This window comes from Notamacropus eugenii, chromosome 1, assembly GCF_028372415.1.
Source record: "Notamacropus eugenii isolate mMacEug1 chromosome 1, mMacEug1.pri_v2, whole genome shotgun sequence".
NCBI lineage: Eukaryota > Metazoa > Chordata > Mammalia > Diprotodontia > Macropodidae > Notamacropus > Notamacropus eugenii.
The window spans coordinates 81,303,632-81,331,190 of record NC_092872.1 but is presented as its reverse complement, the minus strand read 5'-3'; the positions used below and the strand labels follow the sequence as shown (position 1 = coordinate 81,331,190).

General features: G+C 37.5%; 1 protein-coding gene and 1 pseudogene across 3 annotated transcripts in view; one reads left to right on the top strand and one right to left on the bottom strand.

Annotated features, from left to right (window-relative positions):
- COG7 (component of oligomeric golgi complex 7) overlaps positions 1 to 27,559 on the top strand; it is a 59,380-nt gene that overhangs the window by 11,507 nt on the left and 20,314 nt on the right. For all 3 annotated transcript variants that reach the window (XM_072607260.1, XM_072607270.1, XM_072607277.1), the window contains exons 2-9: positions 306 to 454; positions 6,329 to 6,445; positions 7,242 to 7,410; positions 13,534 to 13,616; positions 14,561 to 14,683; positions 19,166 to 19,364; positions 21,528 to 21,655; positions 23,826 to 23,980. In XM_072607260.1, coding sequence (XP_072463361.1) covers positions 306 to 454; positions 6,329 to 6,445; positions 7,242 to 7,410; positions 13,534 to 13,616; positions 14,561 to 14,683; positions 19,166 to 19,364; positions 21,528 to 21,655; positions 23,826 to 23,980 — 1,123 coding nt within the window. The remainder of the gene's footprint in view (positions 1 to 305; positions 455 to 6,328; positions 6,446 to 7,241; positions 7,411 to 13,533; positions 13,617 to 14,560; positions 14,684 to 19,165; positions 19,365 to 21,527; positions 21,656 to 23,825; positions 23,981 to 27,559) is intronic.
- Positions 1,849 to 2,219, bottom strand: LOC140503374 (c-Myc-binding protein pseudogene; annotated as a pseudogene).

Sequence of the window (27,559 nt, the reverse complement as noted above, 5' to 3'; positions counted from 1 at the left end):
TATTTTCTCTGTTAGGAGGCTGGTAGCATGTTTTATCATGAGTCCTTTGAAATTGTAGTTGATAACTGCATTGATCAGAGCAGCTAAGTCTTTTACAGCTATAAACCCTTGATGTTAGCATAATTGCTTTAACTGAATGGCTATTGTAAATAGTAAAACATTTTAACTTGATTAGCAAGTATTCTATCTCCTTTTGTGATGCTTTAGTAAAGATTTTTATTTGTCTTTAGGGTTCTTCAATTTTATTCATTTGTGATGGCCAGTTTTCATCTCCTTCTATATTGCTTCTTTGTTTCTTTCTACAGAAACCAGTCATCAGGCCCTCCAGAATATGCCCAAAGTTCTCCGAGATGTGGAAGCCCTTAAGCAGGAGGCATCTTTCCTGAAGGAACAAATGATTCTTGTCAAGGAAGATATTAAAAAATTTGAACAGGACACAGCTCAGTCAATGCAGGTATTCATAGACTCGTAGAAATAATTAAATGTAGGAGCTAGAAAGAACCTTAGAGAATAGTTCAACCCCTTTATTTTACAAATGAGGAAACCAGAGCCCAGAGGGATAAGCTAACTATTAACCCATGGTTGCAACATTTGGCAGAGCTAAGTCCAGAATCAATCTCTCTTGAATCCCAGGCTAGTTTTCTTTGTACTATTTCCCCTTGAAAAACTTAAAATACTATGAAAAGACAGAGATGATTAACATTTCTCTTCAGTACAATAAATGAATTAGTTCTCCCAACTTTGGGAAAGAATGTATTGCTATGCTTTGTCAATGGTACTGGTGAATTCTGCTGTTTTGATGCATTGAATAGGTGTCACTTTAAGGTCACCCATTCCCTTACATTAGATGTAGCACAGTAGGATAGTGGAAAGAATGCTGAACTCACAATCCAGAAATTTGGGTTAGAATTCTGTCTTATACCTTACCTACTGCTCGCATTAAAATCTGTCTTCATCTTTCTGCAGTCTGAAGTGGGTACCTCTTCTTACCAAAGTTAAGCCTGCACTTGGGGTTCTGCTCTGATCTCTACATGTTTTATCTAGGTGCTCCCTCCTTGAACATCCCCTCTCTCTCATCTTCAGTCTTTGCTTATCTACTTGGTTCTCTACTGCTTAAATATATGTCCAGCTCTCCTCCACCAATGCATATTTCTGCTCTAATGCTAGTTAGGTAGCCTTTGAGAGTTGCTGTGACTGAAAAATCCATATTATTTAGCCTTGATCTTGAAATTTAGATAGATTGACTTCAGATGAGATAACAGCCTGTCACTGGGTTCCTACTTCAAGAACCCACAGTCACCATTAGAATTTACTCTCATTTGTTATAGGATGTGGCAGAATGTGGGTTGGGTGGGTCATCATGTGGCTAATTAAAGCTGGTGGAACTTTAAAAAAAAATTTGACTGCAGAAGGGAGAAGAGCTACTGGACAGTAGTGTTTCAGGAATGTCAGAGTTAAACAGGTTTCTTAAGGGTGGAGAAGAGCCTCGAAGCTACAACATTGTCAGCTTTACAAGCATGGGGGTCCTGTCTGCACTGCCCCTCTGCAATAAGCTCAAGGCAACTCCTTGCTTATTTTTGCTTGGTTAAAATGAAAGAACAGGAGTCATTTTTAATCTGAGAAAACAACCAGTAACTACATTTAAGCAATGAAGATAATTTAATTGGTTGGGTTTAGAATTCCTCAGGATTTACTTTTGATTTTCCTGCCTTATGAGCCAAAGAAAATTATGTTAAGTTTATTTGTTACTGATTCTAAGTGTTTTTATAACAATTAAATGTAATAAATGGATTAAGCATATTAGAAGAGTTCTATAGTATTTGTCCATAAAAGATTGATTATATACTGTACAAACTATGCAGATTGTACAAAGCCAGTTTTCAGTCCCTGTTCAACTGAGAAGAATCCTACTCAGCACACTTCTCCTCCTGAAGTGGTTCATGCTGAGCAAGCTTTGTTTTCACTTTTTTTATTTTCTTCTACTACAGCTTCTGTTTCTCTTTCACCTCTGCTAACTCTCGGTGAAGTAACTGTATTTCTGGATTTTCTGGAGTCGCAGCTCCGAAGTAATGCTTTAGAAAATCCAATACACTATTGAGTTTTTCTGGTTCTTTATACAAGGCTGCTGATGCTTTGGTGAGCATGTCCACCACTCCCAGCTTCTCTAGGTACCTCCACAACTGTTCCCGCTTCGAGCTGGTGGCTGTGTAGTGGGCCATCGTGACAGCAGCAGTGGGTGGTGTAGCCTGCTCACCCCACACCATGGCTGCCAGGTTCCTGGGGCAGGAACTTGCAGTCAGACTCTTAGAAAAGGATTTCCTATGGTCATTGTCTCCATTTTCTCACCTCCCACTTTCTTCTTAGTTCCTTGAATTCTGCCTTCCAACCCCCCTACTGAAGTGAAACTGCTTTTTTAAAATGACCAGTGTTCTCTTCATTACCAGATCTGATGATCTTTCCTCATTCTTCATTCTGCTTGATTTCTCTGAAGCTTTTTAACATTATTGGCCCCCCTCTTCTTTTTAAATGGTCTGTCTTCCCTTTGTTTCCATAACACCACTCTTTCTTGGCTCTCCTCCAACTGCCAGACTACACTTTTTCTCTCGTTGTCACCATAAATATTTTCCTGGGCTCTCTTTTCTTCTCTATATTCTTAGCGATCCTGTCTACTCCAATTTGTTCAGTTGTCATCTTTATGTAGCTGATTACCACATCTTCATATCCAGCCCTCATCTTTCTTTACTGAACTCTAGTGCTGCATTATAAACTGCTTGCTAGAAGACTTCACCTGGATCCAGGTTCTGTAGGCATCTTAAATTCATAATGTATAATGTGCAACTCATATTTTTTTTCAAATCTATTTGTATTTCAAACTTCTTTATTTTTGTGACCGTCAAGTCACCCAAGTTTACAGTATTGGAATCATCTTTGACTCCCTCATGTCCAATTAGTTGCTAAGGTTTGTCAGTTCTCTCTCTACATCATCTCTTGAGTCAGAAGCAGAGACAGGAGGTAGCATATCCTAGGTGAATCAAACCACCACCATCTTGACCACCATCTCTCCTTAAACCTCAATGGAGTCTTCACAGGACCTTGAACCCAAGGACTTTGGGAGTTCCATTTCCCCCAGATCACAATTCCTGCTTCCAGCCTGGGCCTCACAGTTATTATTGAGGGATCAGTCACTGTGAAGACGAGGCTCACCTTTATACCACCACTACCCCATCTGATGACAACTTGCCACTGCTGGGAAAGTAAACCCAAGAGCCCTAGGAGGAACACTGTCCCCCAGAATTCTGATCCTGCTTCCAGCCCAGCCCTTGCTGCCATCAGCCAGGGAACAACTCCTGTGGGGAGAGTTTCTAGCAGCTGTTTCTGCAGATGCTACTGACGACTCAGAAGAGAACATTCTTGTTACCAAAGGCCTTGCCCCCCCCCCCCCCCCCCCCCCCCCCCGTAAGGTAGTTCACCTTCATATATAGATATAACTTTTCAGTGGAAATTACATTTAAAAAGATAGATTACTAACTGCTCTACCTTGTACCTTCAGGAAGAAGAGACCTTTCCAATTGACTTGCAGTCAAAACTCTCATTATGTGTTGTCTCCCCCATTAGAATTTGAGTTCCTTGAGGGGAGGAACTGTTGTTGATTTTCTCTTTGTATTGATAGTACTTAGCACATAGTAAGCATTTAGTAGGGGTGCATGAGGTGTCCAGGGAGGACCAGCATTTCTGGTGTAAGGGCTTGGTGAGCCCTTTTCAGGGCTGCTCATCCTTCTCTGGTGTCCAAGTCTCCTCTCACCTGTGGCTCCAAGAAGCTGTAGCATGCACATGCATTCAGGGTTACACCCTAAAAGCACCCTTACACTCTGATAAAACCGCCTTGGCAGACAGGCTAAACTAGGTTGAGGGTAACCAACAGGCCGTAAACCTGTTGTTAAGTTAGGGCAATGTCTACCCTAAGCATGTGAAGACTTTCCCCAGTGGAATGAGCCGATGAGAGCAATTTGTTCCACTGGACATGAAGGTGGCTGAAGCAGGTGCTGTGGAGTGCTTAGAGCTTGGTTAGACAAGGAAGACACCAAGATCATTCACTACATTTCAGGCCATTGACAGTCGTCTGACTTTTGTCCTGTCACTGGACTTAGATGGTTCTGGAAAAGAGATTGAGGCTGATGACTTTGTGCAATTCTGTCTCACTTAAATCCAATTCCCACTCAAGTGAGTACATCACCCTGTGATGTCATTGATCCTCTTCAAAAATGAAGGACAAACAAAAAGTGTTTAATAAATACATCCCTTCATTCTCTTATTCAGCCTCTTCCCTTGTTCAGACCTTTAACACTTCTTGCCTAGTCTGTTACAATAGACTTCTGGTCTGCCTTCCCCAGTTTCTCCGCTCTCTGATCATTTTCTTACAGAGCTGTCAGACAAATATTCCTAAAATACAGATCTGGTGATACTACTCCCTTGTTTCCTAAGTCTTCAGTGGCTCCTTATTGCTTCTTGGATAAATGCAGACTCCTCTTTCATTTAAAGCTTTACATGGTCTCACAGATGCTAGATGCCTTTTTTCTTTTTTCTTTTTCTAGCCATTGATATTATAAAAGGAATTCTGCATGTTCTGGGAGGTTGGATCAAAAAATTGTTAAGTTTTCTCCTAATTGTAAGATTCTGTGATTGTTTTTTTGAAATAGGAAGCTATTGCAAGTTTTTTACTTTGAAGAATGGAAGATTCTCTTTATTGATTTGCCATGTTTATTGGATTGAAAGAATTCTTTTCATTAGTTTCATTATTTTAAACTGTGAAATTTTTTTATTATAATTCTGATAAATGGTACTTTTTCTTCTTCAGCTCTTATTTCTTGGAATACTCTGACTTTGCTGAACTTTGACATTTATGAAAAATGACTGGTGTTAATAGTGACTCTTGGCCGTTAGGAATGTCAAAAGCTAGAAAGGGAGATTGATGAGAGAAAACCTTCTATTGATTAATGCAATGTCAGGAGACATGATTCCTTCTTATTATGCCAGGGTGGTGTGATAGAAAGCACTGAATTCTGAGTCAGAGAACTCAGATTTAAATCCTGGTTCTGACGGTCACTTGCTATGTGATAATGAGCACATCTTTTAACATTGTTGTGTCTCAGTTTTCTCCTCTGAGAAAAATGGGGATAATCACATTTGCCCTACCAGGCAGCACCCTCATTGGCTTGTAAGGAAGCATGTTGTGTACTGCAAAGAGCACTATAAATAGGAGGAGTTGTTACCATCTCATCCCTGCGGAGGCTATGGGAGCATTTTGTTGAAGTCATGGAATGCCGCCGGTTTATATAACCCCTTTGGATTCGCCAGATGCTTCGTTAAAGTCTGTTATCTCAAAGGCCTATACCTAAAAAAGGAGACCCTTGGTAGCCTTCCTGACAAGTGGTCATACAGCCTTTGCGTGAAGAATTCTGGAGAAATGGAGCCCCCTCTCTTCTGAGGTAGTCCGTTGCCCCTTTGCCCAGCTCTAATTGGTGGGAAATTTTTTCTGACACTGAGCCCACATTGGCCTGTTTTCTGTTTCTACTCATTGTTCCTGGTTCTGCCCCTTCTGGGTTCAAGGAAAGAAGGTCTGATTTACAGATGAAAAAAATTGAAGTGCAAAGAAGGTAAATAAGCTTCTCCGTCTTTATATGGATAGAAGAGCCCAGATTTGAGCTTAGCTCCTGTGATTCCAAATCTGGTCCTTTTCCCAGGATACTGATGATACTGCTACATCATAATATTAACTCATACTATCTTCGATAGTGCTTTCAGGTTTATGAAAAACTTTCCTCAGGATTCTGTAAATGAGGTAGACAGTACAAGAACTATCATACGCATTTTAGAGCTGAGAAAACTGAATCTTTTAAAAGTAAATTGACTTGCTTAGGGTTAGCTCGCCAGTGGGTTTCAGAGTCAAGACTTGGATCAAGTCCTCCTTAGGCTGAATCCAGGGTTGTTTTGACTGTTGTTCACACCGCCATGTTGTCTCAAGCCTACGCTGAGATGGTGGAGGAAAAAAATAGAAGGCCTGGTTAAGCAGAATACAAAGCAATAAGCATTTATTGAGTATCTGCTGTTGTCAATCTAGTAAATTATTACTATGCTATAGTCAGCCCTTCCTCACTCAAAACAAAGGCAAGTGCAAGTTGTCATTATTTCCCTAAAGACATGGTCTTCTTCAGCAACGAAGCCTCTCACACACTGTACTACAGTGGACAAATATTGTATAGTCCTTGACCTAAAGGAGTGTACATGCCAAGTCATTTTCTTTAGTTTACTTTCCATTCTTCTGTTTTAGGTACTGGTGGAGATTGATCAAGTGAAATCCAGAATGCAACTTGCTGCAGAATCTCTTCAAGAAGCAGATAAGTGGAGTACCTTGAGTGCAGATATTGAAGAAACATTTAAGACACAAGTAGGTTATTTATGGGGGAGGCTATTCAAAATACTGTAGAGAAAACCTATCTAGAGAGATAGAAACCTGGAGAAATCAAATGGAAGAGGGTGTGACTACAAAAGCTTAATAACCCTAATTAGTGGATTATACCAGTATGTGGAAACATAGAGAAGGGAAAATTGTTAGCTCTCTGGAGTATTTCTACTTCCCCCACTTTCCCTACTGTCCTTACATTGGAACCTACAAGCATAAAAGTGTTTTTCTGGGAAAGCCGAAATAAAAGCTTTTAGAGAGTCATCCTGCTTTCGGTCTCTTCCCACATCACTGTCTGTTCCATAATAAGTGTAGGTGAGGCTTAATTTTAATACCTATAAACATTCTATATGATTTAATTCTTGACTGTGTATATAAGAGAGGAGATGCTTGATGTTTGGAATTGCTTTATGTTTTTGCTTTATGATTTGTGATATTCATTTTTGTCTTTGTATACTGAACATAAAGCCTTCTATGTAGCCAGTGTTTATCATATGATATAAATGAAAATGTTAAATATTGATAAAATTAGGGACTCTCTACTATAATTTCATGTTTCTTCCCCAGGATGATTCTTTTTCTCCTTTTTTTGGAGGCAGTTGGGGTTAAGTGACTTGCCCAAGGTCATCTAACTCCTAGATCATTTCTGTAGAATATTTGCGCACTTTATGGACAATGCTTATTTCTTTGATTTAAATAACTTGAAGTTTATAACTTTTGAGAACATAAGTTTTTTATTAATGAATATCCCATGTACCATCTTCTTCTGATTTTGTTGAAGGATGTGGCTGTGATTTCTGCTAAATTAACCAGTATGCAGAACAGTTTGACCATGCTTGTCGATACACCAGATTACTCAGATAAATGTGTGCACCTTGAGGCATTGAAGAACAGGCTCGAGGCCATGGCCAGTCCACAGATAGTGGCTGCATTCAATTCTCAGTCCGTAGGTGAGTGCAAGTCTTTTCTGTCTCTGTGTCCACTTGTTCCTAAAGAGAAAGCATCCTGCCTGCCTGCCTGATCATTACTGGCAATACTGTCAACCTGGACTAGGATCATGGGATCCAGAGATTTAAAGCCCGAAGGGACCAGTCCCCTCATTTTTTAGAAGAGGAGACACTGAAATGACTAGTCCAAGACTGAGTATGTGGCAGAGCTGACCCTCAAACCTGACTGGAATGCCTGCTTTGTTTACTTGGCACTGTGCCAAGTTGGATGGGTCATGAAGCTACTCGTGAAATCACTATGGGCTTCTGACTGTCTGTGAGAGATGCTGTCTAACTCTACAGATGTTTCTCTGGTTGCTGGGGTCTGATACATTCAGTCTGCTTCCTAAACCTGGAATATGTGTTTTCCTTTTCCTTGCCTTTCAGTTTTCTTATTTTCCTTCTAGGCTTAGTTCAGGTACTACCTTCTCCTTGTAATCCTCTGTAATCTCTCTCGATTTGAATTGTCTCCTTCTGATATCTCTAGAGCACTTTCTCTGAACTCTCCTTTGCCTCTAAACTCTTTAGGCAGCTAGGTGGTCTCTTCGATGGACTGCTGGACTTAAAGTCAGGAAGATGTGAATGTGAATCCTGTCCCAGCCATTTACTAGCTATGAGACCCACAGCAAATCACTTACTTCTCATAGCCACAGTTTCCTCATCTGTGAAATGAGGATAGAGTAGCCCTACTTCACAGGGTTGTTGTAAGGTTAAAGGACATGATATATGTAAAGAACTTTCCAAAACCCTATATAATATTAGCTGTTATTATACTTATCTATCTATTCATATGCAAGTTCCTTGAGAGCACGAACTGTTTCATTTTTGTCTTTGTATACTGAACACAGTATACAAGCCTTGTATGTAGCCAGGGTTTAACATGTGTTTGTTGATAGAAATGTAGATTTTGGCTTTGGGGCTATCTCCAGTTGTCCTGATGAATATCTGGCCACTGGACCCACATAGCTCCTGGAGGAGAAAGTGAGGCTGGTGACCTTGCACAGCCCTCCCTTAAATCCAATTCACTTGCAAGTTATGGCATCATCTTCCTGATATTATGGTCCTCTTTGAGAACAAATAACAAACAAGAACAGATTTTGGTTTATTTGGACATTGGACTTTTGCTACCATACTCTTTTTTTCAGCAGACTTTTCTGCCCAGTTCTTTCCTTCTGGCTATTCTCTCCTCATGACCATAACAGTACAGGTAAAACAGAGAAAGCTTAGTAGACCACCATGTGATGCTTTGTCACTCCCTCTTTCTGTCTTTTCCAATGGTTTCCATAACATCCTTTTCTCTTGATTCTTATTGGGTTGGACCAGATGTATGATCCCATGATCTTCTTACCTCTTCAACTTCTCACTCTATCCAATGGTCACCTTTCTTGTTTGACCTCTAAGTGAGGATGTCCCTCAAATAGCTGTCTTGTGCTTTTTTTAATTTTTTCTTTTGCTACACTCTCCTTTGGCAATTTTGTCCGTTCCCATGGATTAATTTATCACTTCTGTATAGTGATTGGAGGAGATAGTGATCCCCACCTCTATATGTTTATGTCTAGTCTCTCCCTTGAATTCCAGTCTCACTGTCTGCTATGTAGGTTTCTTGCCATCACTTTATACTGTACAGATTCAAAATTGAACTCAACAGAATCATCACTGAATTGATCCCTTCTCTCGTATTTCTTCTTTTATGTTCTTGAAGCTTAGGTTTGAAATCTCATAGTTGTCTCTTCCCTCTTCCTTACTGCCCACATCCATTCAGTAACTGAGTTCTGTCAGTTCTACTGCATTTAACATTCATTACTTCATTCTCAGGATCAAAGGGTCATAGACTGAGAACTGGAAGGGATAGTAGAGGCCATCAGGGCCAAACTCTTCATTTTATACATTAGGAAACTGAAGCACAGAGTGACTTGCTCAGGGTCTCACAGCCAGTAAGTGTCTGGGGCAGAATTTGAACTCATGTCTTCCTGATCCCAAGTCCCTAACCATGATGCCTACTGCCTCTCATTAAATAGAAAATAGTCATTAAATATTTTTCCTTCCCTTCTTGATACTATCACCATGCTCTTTCAAGTTCTCATGAGCTTTTGCCTAGGTGATAGTAATAGCCTTGTCACTGGCTGCTTCTTCCTGTCTCTTTCCTCTCTAAGACATCATCCTGTTTGAAGCTACCCCAAAAACTCTTGCTAGGCCACGTGTCTGAAGTCTGCTCAAAAAACTTCAGTGGCTCCCAGGTGTTTGTAGGGATGTATAAAATTCTCTTAGCATTTAAAGCTCTTTCCAGTCTTATTTCACATTACTGCCTTCCTCACTTGACACTAACCAAACTAGACTGTGAGCTATTTCTAGAATCACCGGGTGCCTTTTCACTTTGGTGGAGTTATTCCAGACTGCTTTTCTCCATACCTAGAGTACAATCCCACTTCATCTTTTCTCCCTTCAAGATCTAGCTCCACAAAGTCTTCCCTGGGCCTTCAAGCTGAAAGTGATTTCTCTCTCCTCAAATTTTCCTTGAGCACCTTGTTTAGATTTCTCTTTATATCTACCCCACACCACCTTGTATCATCATTTCTTACCTATTAGACTTTGAGTTTCTTCAGGGCAAGAGCTGTTCTGTTTCTTTATGTGCCTAACAATACTTTGTATATAGTGGGTACTTAATAAATGTTTGCTTAATTTCACTTATTTAATTAAAAAAATTTTATCCTTTGTCATAATGAACTTAGGAAACACTAAAAAATTGAAACATTTCCATATAAAAAGAATCAGAAAAAGACTTTTGTATACATGAAACGGAATCTTAATGTGTACAGCTGTTTTTTATTTGTTAAAAAGCATATACTAAATTCAGCACATTAGTTCCAAAAACTGTTCCTTTTGTTTATTCCCCTCAGATCTGTTTTTCTCCCTTCTTTGCAAATTTTAAAATACTTCATTAATATTATTTTTTTCTTTGATTTCTTTCTTCTCCCTTCTTTCTACCCTTTTTCCTTCCTTCTCTCCATCCTTCCTCAGAGGGCACAGACAACACATGTGACATGGCATGGTGATTGTTGTAGAGTGGGCAGGGAAGTGAACTGAATTGTGGCTGGAGCTGGACCAGCTTACTGGCTGCAGTAAGCGAACCATCAGAAGAGGAGGAAGGGGTTAGAGTGAGAGGACCAGGTGTGAAAAGATTATGTCCTCTGTGTTTTGGTTTTTGTTCTGAATGTCCAGGAGATGGCCATTGTCTTTTTCCTTTTTTGGTCATCTTTGCCAATCTGATGGGTGTGAGATGAAGCCTCGGTTATTTTAATTTGCATATTTCTTATTATTTGTGATTTAAAGGAAGGGTGTTAAACATGCCACTCTTGTATAGAAGTGGTCCATAAGACCGAATCAAATTAAAATGTAGTTCCTATCTGATTTTAATATATTGATATATTAATAAGAAAAAAATAAAAACATATACATTATGGTTTTCTCAGTATGTGACTCACAGTGATTCCTGTTTCCTTTTTAGTGGTCCCTATTTATATTTGAGTTTGATACCATTGATTTTAGAGCATTTCTCTCATGGTTATTGTTAGCTTGATTTTCTTCTTTTGAAAACTATGTGTTCATATCCTTTGACTACTTTCTATTGATTCCTGTTCTTATATGTTTGAATCAGTTCCATATATATTTTGGATGTAGACCCTTTATCAGAGAAATTTGCAAAAAAAAAAAATTTTCCTCCCTGGTTACTGTTTATTTTCCAATTTTGACTTCATTGATTTTATTTGTGCAAAACCTTTTCAACTTTATGTAATCAAAATTGTCTGTTTTATTTTCTGTGATGCTCCTTACCCCTGGTTTAATTAAGAAGTTTTCCCTTATTTAGAGTTGTGAAAGATAATTTCCTTCCAATAGAACTCACTTTTAAAGGACTGATAGGTAACATTTAGTAGGATTAACTTGGAACTGATTATTGCCAGCAGGTGGTGCTATACACAGGACTATACTTCAGTGTCCTTAGCGATTGTATACTATGTTGGAAAGCAGCTACCATATTTCCTCATTTTGTTTGCCCTGCATGAAGTAAGTAAGAACCATCTTCAAACAGGATAAGAAGATTGGTACTTAGAGAGCATACTCTGTCTGGAATAATTATATTTACAATATTATTCTTCATCTTGAGGATAAGAAAATATTTAGAACACAATTTTTAAAAAATTCCATTGATATCAGCAGTTTCACAGAACAAGGTGACTTTAACCAGGAGCTGAATTTCCCAAGGGAGAACTTTGAAAGCTATCATTGATCATCAACATTACTTAAGTTGTTTTTTTCTTTAAGTTTCATAGTGTGGTAGTTGGCAGAAAGAACCTACAGTGGAATGGTTCCTGCTAGATTAGAATCTTAACATTTTAGAGTAGGAGGGAAACTTAGGGACCATTTAGTGTAATTCTCTTTATTTTATAGATGAGGAAGCTGAGGACCAGAGAGAATGAGATGACTTTATCAAGACTCTAACTAGAATCCAGGTTTCCATGACTTCCGGTCTCTTTTCCTCTTTATATTACACTGTACTGGGTATATTATAAAAGGAGTGATTCCTATGAAATCTGTGGGCTTTTTAAGGTAATTTTTGGATCAAATATAGCAATGCTTTGTATGCTGTCTCTTCTCCTTTTCTCTGTCTCAAAAATCCTTGACATCATTCCCCACTCTATCCTCCTTTACTCAGTGTCTGAATAATGAAGTGACCCTTTTCCTTTCTAAGGCAGCTCCTCTCTACAAGGGCTTTTGATCCCATCCCTTCGCATCTTCTCTCATGTATTTTATCTTCAATCACCCCTCACTAAACTTTAGCTTCTTCCTTTCCACTGCTTCTCTGATACTTACAAGTATACCTGTTTGCCTCATCCTTAAAAAGGATTAGACTTTATTGGATTTTATCACACTCTCACGCTATTGGCTTATATCTCTCCTCCCTTTCTCTATTCACGTTCATTGTTCTCACTTTCTCTCCTTGTATTCACTTCTTTGCCGTTTGAATCCTGTTTTCTAACCTCATCACTCATTGAAAAGTGCTCCCTCCACGGTTAATAACGATTTCTTAACTGCTGAATCTGGTGATCTTTTCGTAATCTTCATTTGTTTGTACCTTCCTGTTGCAATTACAATTGATTACCTCCTTCTCCTGCACACTCCATCTTCCCTGGGTTTTTGTGACACTATTCCTGTCTGATTGTTTCTTCTCAATCCCCTTTGATGACTCATCATCCATATAATGCCTCCTATACTGTGAGTTCACCTCTTATGATCTTAACCTTTGCATGAGAACTCCTTGTCGGAAGAAAGCCTTTAAAATTGCATTTTGCTCAAAAGAATCAAATGTCTAACGCTAAAGACTGTGGGACACTGTCTTCTCTGTACTTTTCAGTCAGTTGTGTAACTACAAAGATAAGGTCTGCTGTAGAATATTGATTATGAAAAACTGCCTATCTCCATCTCATCCTTTCATCAAGGATGTCCTTGATTTGTTTATAAATTATTTTCATGAGGATTTGTAGAGATGAGAAAGTAAGCATATTTGATTGGTAGTTATTGGTATCTTGTCTTTTAAGGGAAGTAATAATGTCTGATTTCTTGTGCCTACCAATGTAATTCACTTTGGTATAATTGATAGTTTGTTCGAATAAAATATAACCTTGCTCATTGAAAGCAGCGACTGGTACGTAGTTGGTGTTTAATAAATGCTTGTTGATTGGTATAGTATCCATAACTATATATTGCACATATTCTAATTATATGATTAGTTGTTTTTCATTTGCCTTTTGCGTATTTATTTTCATTGCTGTTATTGTCAATAATAACAGTAAGATCCTAGGCACATAGATTTAGAGCTGGAAGAAACTTTAGGGATAATCTAGTCTAATTTCTTCACTTTTTGTATTTTATTAAGTCAGTTTATTCGTAAGTGGGGTGAGAACTTCAGAATATTAATTTACCTCTTTATGTCTATATTGAGGAATGGTAAATTCCTCTTATATTGAATTTATTTGTAGTAGAACACCTTTTAACCCTTCTATATATATTTGCCTCATTTTGCTATTTCAGATCAGGCCAAAGTATTTGTGAAAGTTTTTACAGAAATTGACCGGATGCCTCAACTTCTTGCCTACTATTTCAAATGCCATAAGGTAAAAAATTGTTGGATAGCTATGATCATGCGATGTCTATAACATTTTGTTGTAGTGGAAAGAATTCTGGATGAGAGTCAGAAAACCTGAGTTCTACTCTTAGCTCAGCTTCCTGCTAGATGTGTGTCTACGGGCAGGTTATTTGACCTAACTGAGCTTCAGTTTTCTCATGTAAAATGGAGATAATAGTTATTAATGTTATTATCATTATTACCTCACAAGATTATTGTGAGGATTAGAAGAGACAAGGTGTGTGAGGTGCTTTGTAAATGTAAAGTTCTATATCAACATGAGTTATTATTCTGTGAGATTATAAATCTTTGTCCCCTTTTTGGGATTTTTTTCTTTAGATTTTCCTATCCAGTAGGGTGTGCTCCTGGCTTAGGCTTTCAGTTGGTAATGTTTTAAACCATCTTCAGTTTAAAATCTCTTGAGTCTTTATATGTTGGGATATTGGCAAAAATATTCCTACTAAAGGAATTAATGTGTCAAAGAGAAAACAGTTTGATCTATCCGCTTCATCCACCTGAAAAGGTGTTTGTTTTTTCCTGTTTTTGTGTTTTCTGATTGTATTCTATTGATTGCTGCCCTAAACTCCATTACCTAACATAATTGGAATTTGGTAAATATTTTGGTATTGAAATTGGATATCAAAAAATTTGAAAATTGCTAGCTATAACCCTAATCCCTTCAAATCCTATGCTCAAGTGACTTTTAAGGATTAATATTTAGAGTATTAGAATATAGAGCTTTCAAGACTTTCAGTAATTGGGAATCATTGTGTGTGTGTGTGTATGTGTGCTTTTACACATAAACTGCTAAACGTACATGAATATTTTTTTTCTGTGCTATTGTTTCAGAGAATGCTACATAGTGGTAAGTCATTTTTCCTGCCAGAAGGGAAAGGCTGGCCCATTAAAATATCCTTGCCTTCTGCTTTGTAGGCACAACTTTTGACATCCTGGCAGGATCTTTGTCAGAGTGACCTACCTTTAGACCGACAGTTGACTGAATTCTATGACACTTTGCTTGGTGCCTGGCATACCCAACTCCAGTGGTCTATGCAGGTAAGTATGTATGAAGAGAAAATAGAAGAAAATCAAGGTTACTTAAGAAAGGTGTCCTCATATTTAGTTTCCAAAAAGTCTCAGAAATTTGCCAGTCTGCTTGGAGACTGGAGTAAAATTTACTGGAGTAAAATGGAGTAAAAGCCATTTACTATCACCAAAGGAGTTAAAAGATCATCTTAGAAACTCATGTTTGTAATGTTGTTTGGTTGCTATTAAAATTCTTATCACTTTTATTTGTATCTTAAATAGCATCTAATGTGACGAGTGTTGTCCTTTGTTCAGTTTGAGAGCATGTAAAATTCCTGAATTTCATTATCTTCTTATCTGAATGCCAGAGGAACTCAATCAGGTAGTATTGGATTGCTGTTTTGTATCTTTACTATGGAGTGACATTCTAGTGTCTGAAGTTTCCCACATTATCAGTCATCCCAAATATTAGAGAAATTTGTATAAATCTACTATGAAATTGACCTGTGTCTGGGTGGGGGGAGGGATTGTTGAGGGTCATATGTTTCAACTGAAGGTAATCTAAAATTGCTTACCCCCAAACCTTTAAGTCTTTAAAGCTATGAAGGATGACCATTTTCTTTACTGGAAACTTTTAAGATGCTGCATATTCTTGTCACTGGCAGCTTCAGTGGTACAGTGGGTAGGGTGCTGGACCTGGATTCAGGAAGACTTGTTTTCCCGAGTTGAAACCTGGCCTCACTTATTAGATATGTGACCCTGGGCAAGTCACGTAGCCCAGTTTGTTTCAGTTTCCTTATCTGTAAAACGAGTTGTAGAAGGAAATGGCAAATTACTCCATTATCTTTGCCAAGAAAACCCCAGTGGAGTCACAAAGAGTCAGACATGACTGAAAAAACAACTGAACAACAACAGATACCCTAGTCATACAAGAGGAAAAGTTGAGCCTGCTTTAGTGCAATGTCTTGCAAGGCCTGTTTGAAATGTGGCTATTTTTTCTAATTAATTATGAATCATTCTTTAAGTGTTCACTCATTCATTGGTATGTGTCATATGAAAGGCTAACATTTTTAAAAAAATAAAAGAGCTCACTGTACACAGTAATGTCACTTAGATTGAAGGACTTCCCTCCACATATCCCTAACCCCTTCTCTTTGTGTTAGACCAAGCCATTCTTGCATATGGTTTTAAAAAAATTGTAGGTGCATATCAGTTTTCACTTGGATATCATACTACATTGATTCTGTCCATACTTACTTACGCCACTTCACCTCTTCTACTACTTCCTGTATTACTAGAATAAAAACACCAGCTCTGCTTTTATGTAAAGGAACTCTGACAGCTCCCCCTCATATAAATGCCTGTAAAAATCTAAGAAAAGGGAAAGAAAGCACATAGTTAAAAACCTTTGTTTTCATTCCTTGTGCTAATTGAAGATCTGTAGAATTTAGATCAAGGTCACACAGCTAGTGAGTGTCAAGTGTCTGAGGTGAGATTTGAACTCAGGTCCTTCTGACTCCTGCACTGGTGCTCTATCCACTGCACCTCCTAGCTGCCCCAACAAGGCTGATAAGATCTTACAGGATGATGAAGTTATCCCAAGAATGAACTTCCTGGGGTATGGTGAAGAAGTCAGAGAAGTCCCAAAGTATCCTAGCCATGTGAGAGATGAGGAGGCATGGCACTTGGGAATGTTGTGGCCACGTATTTGCTACTTCTGGTTGAGAGCAATTATCTATTAATTCAACAACTTCATGTATACTAGAAAACTCTGAGAATGAAAAACTACTATGTTGTTATTGAAGCATAAGTGGAAATAATAATGAAAGTTCATTACCACTCATATTACTAACAGGAGTTCCAGAACAGAAGAAAGTTAATTAGTACTCTTTACAGCTTTGAATCTTCTGACTAATTATCTCTTTGAAATAGCTTGTCACCCATCTCCCCCAACTATTTAAATAAAAGATGAAAACAAGGTAGACATGTCTTTTCTGTTTACTCTATCATCAGATGAATTAATGTAATACAAGAAAAGGCTTTCTGTTTTTTGGTTGGAGTAGCTTTCAGATACTGTATTCTTGTGTTTTTTTTCTCTGTGTTTTGTTTCAATGTGGTGTCTCCTTTTTCTTGAATCATGTTGTGGGACAGAAGCTATCTTCTCAGAATTTTCATTTCTTAGAAGGAAAAATGATGAGTGCCCTTCATCCATTAAAAACCTTTATTGTTGTTAATTATTCGCTGACTATTGTCAGCAGTTACATCTGATGATGTGATCCTAGTTGACATGAGTAGACTTTCAGTTCAGCTGCCTTGTAAAGGGTAACTTTAGAAGTTGAAATTTATATGCCTGAAGACTTTCCTTACCTACTAATAATGCTTGTCAGTAACAGTTATTTTCAAAGAGAAAGCATTGTGTAGTGTTCTTCTTTGGTTGTCTCAACCATAACAAAGTTGTCATTCTGTTTCATGTTTTTTTAAGTTCAATAACTATAGATCTTCAGTGTAATAAATACTAGAATAATACTTCTAACAATATATTCTATGTAGAGAACTGTGTATTCTAATAGAGCCCTATATGTTATAGTTATGTTGCTTCGTACACTAAAGGGTTAAATGACTTGCCCAGGGTTACATAGTATGTTTCAGAGCCAAAACTTGGACTCAGGTCTTTCTGGTTCTGAGGCTGGTCCTCCACCCACTGTACCACTAGTCTGTCTTATATGTGCATGTATGTATATGTGAAATATATCCAGGATAAATATAAGACAACTTTTTTTCACCCTAACAGCTGGATAGATAGTAAGTTCCATGAGGGCAAGAGAAATATCTTACCTAAATCTTCTGAATTAAGTGCTTTTTACACAGGAGGTGCTTAATAAATATTTGTTGAATGCTTAGCTGAAAAATTGAATCATATGGAACATAAGTACACTAGGATATGAGAAAAAGAAGAGATAATTGTGGAATGGAATGGTGGGAGAAATTCTTATAGAAGTAGTAGAACTCAACCTGACTCTTAAAAGGAGGGTAGGATTTGGGTAGGTGGAGATAAGCAGAGTGGCAAGAGAGAGTATGAACAAAAGACTGGAGTTGGAAATAAACGTGGCATGTTTAGAGGACAGTAAGGATATTGGTCTGGCTGAAGTACAGGGTTTATATTGGGAAGAAGTGGTAAATTAGATTAGATACAATGAGACCAGATGAAGCAAAGCCTTGAAAGCCAGGCCAAAATTTTATGTATAGTGTTGCATAGACATTGAGGAAGCAATAGATTATTTTGAGCAACAACATTGATGTGTTAAGAGGGTTTTAGTTTAATGGTGGTACATAGGATGGATTCATAAAGGAGATTCTAGAGACAGGTATATCCATTAGGAAGTTGGGGGTAGCAGTGGGAATGGAGAAGGGCCTGATGGCCCAAGAGATAGTTTGAATGAAAAATCAGCATGTCTTGAAAACAGATTAGGTGTAGGGCATGAAGTAAAGAAAAGAATAAAAGATAACTCTTAAGTTTCAGAATGGTGGTACGTAGACGGAAATGTGGAAATTGAGAGTTGAGTCAAGATTGAGGGGGGGAAATGATTATTTTGCTGTTGAATGTGTTGAGTTCAGGGTTATGGTTGATATCCAGTAGACAGGGGAAGATATGAGTCTATAGCTTAGGTGGAATACTGGGGCTGGAAATGGAAATTTGAGAATCATCAGCAATTTATCCATTTGGTAAACCTTTTTATTATTATTCTGATTTGTTTCATTTCCTTCCTGCTCTTGTTTTTTTTCAGACTATAAATAAGAAGATCCAAATCTAGCAATTAGATTTGTGGTTTATAATTCAGGGGTAAAATATCTATTTTTAGAAATTCTTTAAGAAAATTTATAATTTCAATATATTGATTGGTTTGCTGATTTTTTTGTTCTTCATCTTTTCAAAAATATTGTTATTTATATATGATAGCTCTCTGGGAGGGGGAGGGGAAGATGTACTGGAAAAACTGAGGCTATAAAAAAAGACATCAATAAAAACGTACTAAATAGTGTTAACAGTCATCTGTTTTGAATGTATCAGAAAGCAGTTGGCTGTACTGGGCCTTTGGAAATTCCTTCCAACTTTGATTCAGTGCATGATTATTCCTTGATTCTGTTTGTTTTCGATATTTTAGTCCTGCTATTACAGGACTATTTTTATTTATTTTTACATTTTTTTTTAAGGACTACCTTTCTGGTTTGATTTTTGGTAGCCATTTCTATGTACTAAATGAAGTCAAGTGGGAGATTTGCAAATAGCCAGTTATATAGCAAAGATCCTTGCTTAAAGTCACAGTGAGTAGCCCTTGGGCTGCTGGCTTTTTACCGGACCATGTTATAGTCTATTCTGATGTCAGTAGTGATTCTTATGGGCCATATTGGGGACAAATGGATTGAAGTGAAAAGTGGCTATTATTTTAAGCCACTTGTACTTACTGGGTTAGAGGGCTTTTTAAGAAACTAGTATATGTCTTCCACACGCAGGTCTTCAAGAACCCTCACGAGGTGGTGACTGTGCTTCTGATTCAGACATTGAATGCTTTGGTACCCTCTCTGCCAGTCTGCCTGGACTCTGGAGTAGAGAGAGCAGGGCCTGATACAAGGCTCACAAAGCTCCTGGAACTCTATGACACCACTGCTCACTTTGCCAAGGGCCTCGAGATGGCACTTCTCTCACACTCCCGTAAGGAGTTTATATCTCTCTCTATCTCTGTCTCTGTCTCTTTTTTCTTTCTCTGTCTCTCCACTCCCTTTCCTTACCTCCACTTGTTTCACTTGTTCTTTTTGGAGATTGCCAAGCTTGGCTTTGTTTGCTAAGATAACCAGTTTAAGGAATCAACATTCCTAGTCTCGATAGGTAATTAATACTTTGATATCAAAATGTGTTGCAGTTTTAGTCCTTTTTGGGGTATCCATCATTCAGTAGCAACCAAAGGTTAGTTGCACTTTATTTTAACCTAGGAAATCTTGTGTTTCTTAGTGAGCTTTGAGATTAAATGAGACCAGGAAAAAAGAAGAGTTGGAATCACATTGAATTGCATGTATCACGTTTGAAGTGTATTGTTTCTTCAAGTCTTCTTGGGACTTCAGCTAATCTGAACCAAAATTAGACTTAGAAGAAAAATAGCCTCAGGAATCTCTTCTGATCCCTTCAGTGGCACTAGGTATTCTTGGAGAGGAAGAAATCACTTTGAAAGTGTCAGCTACATATGAATATCGATGCTCTTTTCTTGTGAAGAGCAGGCAAGAGAAGCAGATGAAGTAGAGAGACAGGCTATTTCAGGACTAGGGAGTAGCATGGCTGTAGGATCATAGATCAAGAACTAGAAGGGACCCCAAACAAGCATGGGCTATGGTGGTCCTTCCCCCACGTAGTACACGAGCAGAGAGAACTCTTCATTCTCTTTTGGGCAAACAGTACATGGTGTGTTGTTTTCCTAGTCATTTCTCCATTTATTTTAAAACATCATAAATTTTTAGTTACATGAACCTTGTGACGCATGTTGGTGTCTAATCCGGAAATTGCCTCAGTAAGACCTTGTTCTGCCATTTGGTTGGTGTGTGTCACTGACTTGGTTTATTTAATAGTTATTCTCTTTAATTACATTTCCTTATAATTGCTTGTACATTCCAGGGAGTATTTATTGTTCAGTTTCTGGTGATTCATAAGGTATTCTTGGTGCACTCACTGGTCAGGCTTTAATTATGGGAGGCAGGAGATCCACTGTGGATATTGCAGAGAAGTAATCTCCAAAGGAATGGGATACAGTTGGCACCAGAATTAAGAGTTATGAGATTGGGCATGCTGTTGGAGACAGGGTGGAGTGAGGATATAGGTAGATGAATTAATTGCATTCATCTAAAGTGGTACTAGGTATTGGAGAAAAAGAAATCTTTTAAAATATAAGCTATGAAGGTTCTTTTTTGGCCCATGATTAGAATACATCAGACATATGTATCATATGCCTACTATATGTGAAATTGGGGATATAGAGACAGGCAAAGACAGTTCCTGCTTTCAAAGGCACTTACAGTCTAATGGGGGAGACAACATGCAAACAACTGTGTATAGACAAGATACATACAGGACAAATTGGAAATAATAACAGAGGGAAAGCACTAGTATTAAGGGGGAATCATGAAAGACTTGTGGAATTTGGGATTTTATCTGGAACTTAAAGGAAGCCAGGGAAGGCAGAAGGCAGAAATGAGCAGGAAGAGAATTCCAGGCATGAGAAATAGCCTGTGAAAATTCCAAGAGTCCAAGAATTGAGTGTTTTTGTTCAAGGAACAACTTGCTGACTTGACAGATAGACATAGACGTACATACATCCATATGTATGTATTTGCATACCTCATGTTAGAGTCTACTGTTTTTTTCCCCTTGAAGCACCAGGAAAACACCAGAGATTAGAAGTGTTCCCTTATGTGCAGAGTTATTTCTTAGTAACTTACGTTTTAGTAGTTTATGTGATGTAAGTTGTTAAAATTTATTCTGTAGGGATGCCTAAAAACAGTCAGTTGTGAGGTTAAGGAGCTGATGCTTTTAACAGTATTCTAGTAGCAACAGGTAAGGCCTATGTTAATTTAACAGTCTGTATTTGCAAGCCAGGGAGTTGACTGAAATGTTTTTTGAAGTGATTGTTGATTGAAGAAGCCTTCATGACAGAAGACACAGGTGACAAAAGCCTAATGACATCATTTTAAGAGTTAATGGTGCATTTATCAAGTACTTGAACACTAATGCAGCAGATAGAGTAAAAGGAAAATTGCTTACTTACCGTTTTCCAAAAATGTGGCTTAAATTTCTAGTTGACTTGTCTTTGACATTGCTGATTCCTTGTAGGAGAACACAACTTGGTGAAGGTCATGGAACTTGTGGAAGCTGTGTATGGCCCATACAAACCCTACCAGCTTCAGTATGGAGAATTGGAAGAGAGTCATCTTCTTATTCAGATCAGTGCTGTCCCTTTGGTAATGTAATAATCCTGTACATTAAGCAACATGTATTTAGTATTTCTGTACTAGTATTCTGGTAAGTGTTGGATGGGCTACAAAGAAGTATTAAATACAGAGCCCACTTTAAAGGGTATTTACAATCTGTCAGTGATAGAGCAACAATTTCCTATTTAAGGATTTTTTTGTAAATTAGAGGTTTAAATGTTCTGGATAAACTGATGACTTCCTAACATTTAGCAAACTTTTTTTTAAAAATTAATTTGTTTGTTTTCAGTTTTCAACATCACTTCTGCTTTCTCCCCCTTCTTCCCTTCTCCCTCCACAAGATGGCATGCAATCTTATATGGATTCTACACATACATTCTTATTAAACACATTTTCACATTGATCATGTTGCATAGAAGAATTAAAACAAATGGGAGAAACCATGAGAAAAAACAAACCAAAACATAGCAAAAAAGAAAATAGTGCGCTTCATGCTGCATTCTGATTCTATAGTTCTTTCTCTGGATGTGGATGGCATTTTGCATTGAGTCCTTTGAAAATGTTTTAGCTCCTTGCTTTGCTGTGAAGGGATAAGTCTATCAGAAACAGTACTCACACACTGTGGCTGTTACTGTGTACAGTGTTCTCCTGGTTCTGCTCATTTCACTCAGCATCAGTTCATATAACTCTTTCGAGGTGTTTCTGAAGTCTTCTGTTCATCATTTCTTATAGCACAATAGTATTCCATTACATTCATATACCACAACTTGTTCAGCCATTTCCCAATTGATGGGTATCCCCTCGATTTCCAGTTCTTGGCCTTCACAAAGAGAGCTGCTATAAATATTTTTGTACATGTGAGACCTTTTCCCATTTTTATGATCTCTTTGGGATACAGCCCTACAAGTGGTATTCCTGGGTCAAAGGGTATGCACATTTTTGTAGCCCTTCAGGCATAGTTCCAAATTGCTCTCCAGAATGGTTGGATCAGCTCATAGCTCCACCAACAATGAATTAGTGTTCCAACTCTCCCACATCTTCTCCAGCATTTATCATCTACCTGTTTTGTCACGTTAGCCAAACTGATAGGTGTGATGTGGTACCTCAGAGTTGTTTTGATTTGCATCTCTAATCAAAAGTGATTTAGAGCATTTTTTCATATGACTATAGATAGCTTTAATTTCTTCCTCTGAAAACTGCCTGTTCATATCCTTTGACCATTTATCAAATGGGGAATGGCTTGTATTCTTATAAATTCGACTCAGTTCTCTATATTTTTAGAAATTAGACCTTTATCACAGATACTAGTTGTAAAAATTCTCAGTTTTCTAGCAAACCTCTTTTTAAACAAAGTTATTAATTATCTAAGTGTAGACAGATAGAATTCATGGTCAGTCCTATAAGTTCAGTGGGTATGTGCTAATGAGAAAGCTATATCATTTCAATTTAGAAACTTGTTTTCTTGAAAGTTTCAAAGATGATCCTAACAGTGACAGTCTTACTTTGCCATTTTTTTGTGTTTCCCAGTCTATTCTTATGAGTTATTTTTTTTGCCATTGGTCAAGAAGAGAATATTGTCATTGAGGTGTGTTTATTTTCTCCGAGAGAATTTGATCACCTACTAGAAACCTGTGGGAATGGTCAACTTAATAACTATTAAAAAAGGGGGGGTGGGGATCGAAATGGAAAATGTTAGTTTCAATTAAACATATTTCTGTCAGAAATTTATTTCTACAATCACATTGATATATTAAGCGTGTCAGCTATGGTTACAATTTCTAAGTGCTGCCACTGTTTTTGAGTATGTTCCTGATAAATGACTTGCTTGGTGGTGGAGTTTAGAGGTCCTAGAATTAAATTCCCTTTTATTCTCCCCATATATTTATAACATTGGTTAGTCTAGATCAAAGGTGTTACACTTTGCACATGCGGCCAGTGGGCTGTAGTGTGGCAGGCAACACTCCTGAGTGTAGCTTGAACCAGATTAAAAAATAATTGGAAAATAGTTAACAAAAGAAATAAAAATGCAGTGGGACACAGATAATGTTAGTATGTGCTTTTCTAGGTCAGTATCAATATGCAGTCCACAGGGATCTATGTGCACGATTTAGTGGCCTTGATTTCTGTTTGCCTTCGGCACCACTGGTCTGGATGTCCTTGTGTCTAATGCAGCTTTTATTTTATCTTGTTTGATTACCAGGAACATTGGGAAGTTATTGACTGTGTTCAAGAGCTGAGCCACTCAGTGAATAAACTCTTTGGTTTGGCCTCTGGAGCTGTGGATAGATGCATCAAATTCACAGATGGACTGGGGACTTGTGGGCTTCTGTCAGCCCTGAAATCTCTTTTCACAAAGTAAGGCAGTACTACCCAATGGAGAGAAATAGAAGTAGAAAGGAGCCCAATAGGTCATTTGTTTTAGTTCCCTGCCTGGAGGCAAATGAATGCCTAAGTCATGGAAATTCTAGAATCTTGATAACATATTCTAGAGTAAAATTGCCCTGATAGTTAGTATATTTTTTCCTTAGGTTGAACTGAGCAATCTCTTGTTGTAGTAAGATTAGGGAGAGACTTCTGATCATCCCAGAATTTCTGCACAGGGTATTGAGAGTTCTGAAGTTCAGCAAGAGGGTATTGTCACCAAGAGTGGGTCAGTCAGTGCCAGGTGCAGTTAGAGGATTGTTAACAGGCTAGAAGAGATGTTACCAAATCCCTTTTATGCTATAAATGTGGTTTTTACACCTAAACTAGGGAGAATTGAAGCAGAAAACTACAGACTAATATCCCTAATGCATATCAATGCAGAAATTTTGAATATAGTATTAGTAGAGCCTAGAGCAACATAAGAGAAAAATCATACATTATAACCAGGCTGGATTTGTAGGGTTAGTTCAGTGTTAGGAAGATGATAATAGACCAGATAGAGAACCAAAAATCATAAGATTATATCACTAGATACAGAAAAAAAATTTGACAAAAAAAAATACATATTTCTATTAAGAATTCTAAAAAGCTTGTGAATACTTGAACTTTTACTTTATATGATAAATTGTACCAATCTAAAACCAAGAACCAGCATTATGTGTAAAGGGGATAAATCTGAGGCCTTTCCATTTAGGTCAAGGGTAAAGCAAGGATGTCTTTTATTACCCCTCTTCTTTCTTATAATACTAGAAATGTTAGCTATAGCAATAAGACAAGAAAGAGGAATGGAGGAAGTATGTGTGGACAAGGAGAAGACAAAACAATTTCTTTTTTGCCGATGGTATGGTTTATTTTGAGAACCCTAATGAGTCAACTAAAAGTAATTTAAATAATTTCAGCACAGTTTCAGGATGTAAAATAAATCCACATAAATCATGAGCATTTCTTTTTTACTAACAAAACCCAGTAGGAGAAATTCCATTTAAAATAATTTCAGAATGTGTAAGATTCTTGGGAGTCTCCCTTCTAAGGCAAAAACAGGAATTCTAAGAATATAATTATAAAAGCATTCTTTGCTGAAATTTAGACCTAAATAATTGGAGAAATGTTAATTGTTGACAAGTAAGCCAAATTAATGTAGTAAAAATAAAAGTACCACTTAAATTTTTTTGGGACCATCCTAATCCAACCACCAAAGGTTTACTTTATAGAGCTAGAAAAAGTAATAATAACATTATTCTGGAGGAACATAAAGTTAGGATTCTCAAGGGAAGTAATGAAAAAAAATGGGGAAGTAGGAGGCCTAGCAGTACCAAACCACAAATTATACAAAGTGATAGTCATTAAAATGATTTGGTGCTGGTTAAAAAAAAAAGGAATGTAGTAGGTTCAGCTGTTTTAAAATTTGAATCAATGAAGAGGGAGCAGCATTAAGATTCCTGACAGCATTTACATTTAATGGGACTGCGTGTTTAGGACGGTCTGGAAGTTCTCTTTACAGGCAGAAACAATTTAAATTAAAGTGACTCGACAAATCTAAATTAAGTGACCAGATAAACACAAATAATATTTTTACGAATGCTAGAGACCTATAAATATATAATAAAGTATATATTTTCCAAAAAATTATTCATTCCGCCTACAACAACCCCTCAAAAAAGAAATAAAAGGTTGAGAGTGAAGGAATGTTGAAAGCTACTGAAGTGAGCATTGGGTCAGCCTAGTCTGGGGCAATTTAAGAGAAGTGATAAAAGGAGAAGGGAACATGGTTTGATGGAAAGAACAGTAAATGGGAGGGGTTTCTAGATTAGGGCAGGTGTAATGAGTGTGGTGAGAGAGGTAAAGCACATGAGGGAGATGGTAATGCCATTTCTTGGCTGGAACAGAGTAGTACAAGATAGAAGCAGTTAGATGAGGAGTAATGAAGAATTTTAATTAGGTATGAAATTGAGAAACATTGGAGGGTTCTAGGAAGATAAATTATATGACTGGAATATAGTTGGAATTTTTGTTATGAAATGTCATGCTGTACTTCTGTAATGAATATGCTCTAAATTTTAGAATGTAATTAAATGTGCAGAAATTAAAATTGCAGATAATTCCTGAGAAGTGAGGCTAACTTGGATTCTCTCTTCTAAAATGAATACTAGTAATTATTATATTTTTCCTCTTTTTTGTATGACAGATTTCATTTTAAAATTTTTATTGCTATCATTTGTTTATATGTCCCTTTAATTTCAGATAGATCCTTTCTCTATCCTCTTCTCAGAGAGCCATCAATGGCCCTTTTAATGAAGACTAAAAAAGAGAGGGGAAAAAAAGCAGTTCAACGAAACTAGCCAGTGCATCCGCTGAATCTGACAGGATATGTAGTATTTTACACCTGTACTCCGCCCTTGCTGTTAGAAGCTGCATTTCTCCCATCTTTTTTTTCATGTTCTTCCATTTCTTTTTTTCTTTGATCTTATTTGATTTTATTCACACAAAAACTTTTAAATTTTATGTAGTCAGAATTATCTATTTTTATTTTATGATATATTTTTAAATTTAATTAATTTATTTGTTTTCAGTTTTCAGCAATCACTTCCATAAGTCTTAAATTTTCTTCCTCTCCTCCCCTCCCTCCCTGAGATGGCTTGCAATCTTATATGGGTTCTACACATACATTCTCATTAAACACATTTTCGCGTTATTCACATTTCATAGAAGAGTTAAAACGAGTGGGATTTCTCCCCTCTTCTCAGGGCTCAGCTTGTGATGATTCTTTTCCAGAGAATGACATAGGAACTCTCCAGAAATTATCATGCTTATTATCTTGGAGAACTTTGACACATGAGGTTTGGGTAGTGCACATGAATGTTGGCTAGTATATCCTGAAAAATATATTTTTGTCATAGTTGTAGAGGTGACAGTTATTCAGCTTCTTATAGCTAAAACATACAATGAGAACTACATTCCGCTGCTGGTTGAAGATTTGCTCCTCTTCCCAAGGCCAAGAAAGTTGTTAATCTTTCTTTGCTTTAAGAAAAGGGATGAGTGGAGTCATAGCTTCATGGTTTTCCTCTTTTTAAAAACTAGCCTATATAGGTGAGAGGAATCCTCTTACGGCAGGTGAGAGGATTTTGAAAAAGGAATTAGATAAGCCCCTTGCTATAGTGATAAGCTTTCAAGCAGTGTTTCCCAGCTGGACTTTTTAGGTGGTTTCTCTCTCCTTTGCTTTTAGGATTTGGCCCAAGGGGAGCTATTGTACACTTCAGTCATTTTTATATTTCTTTAAAAAAAATTTTTAATATATAATTTATTATTTTTCAGTTAACATTCGCTTCCACAAGAATTGGAATTCAAAATTTTCTCCTCATATCTCCCCACCCCCCCAACCCAGGACCGCATGCACCCCATCCACCCCTTTCTCCAGTGTGTCCTCTCCTCTATTACTCATCCTTCTTCCATCCTCCTTCCCCTCCATTTTCCTGTAGTGCAAAATAGATTTCTGTACTCCATTGCCTGTAT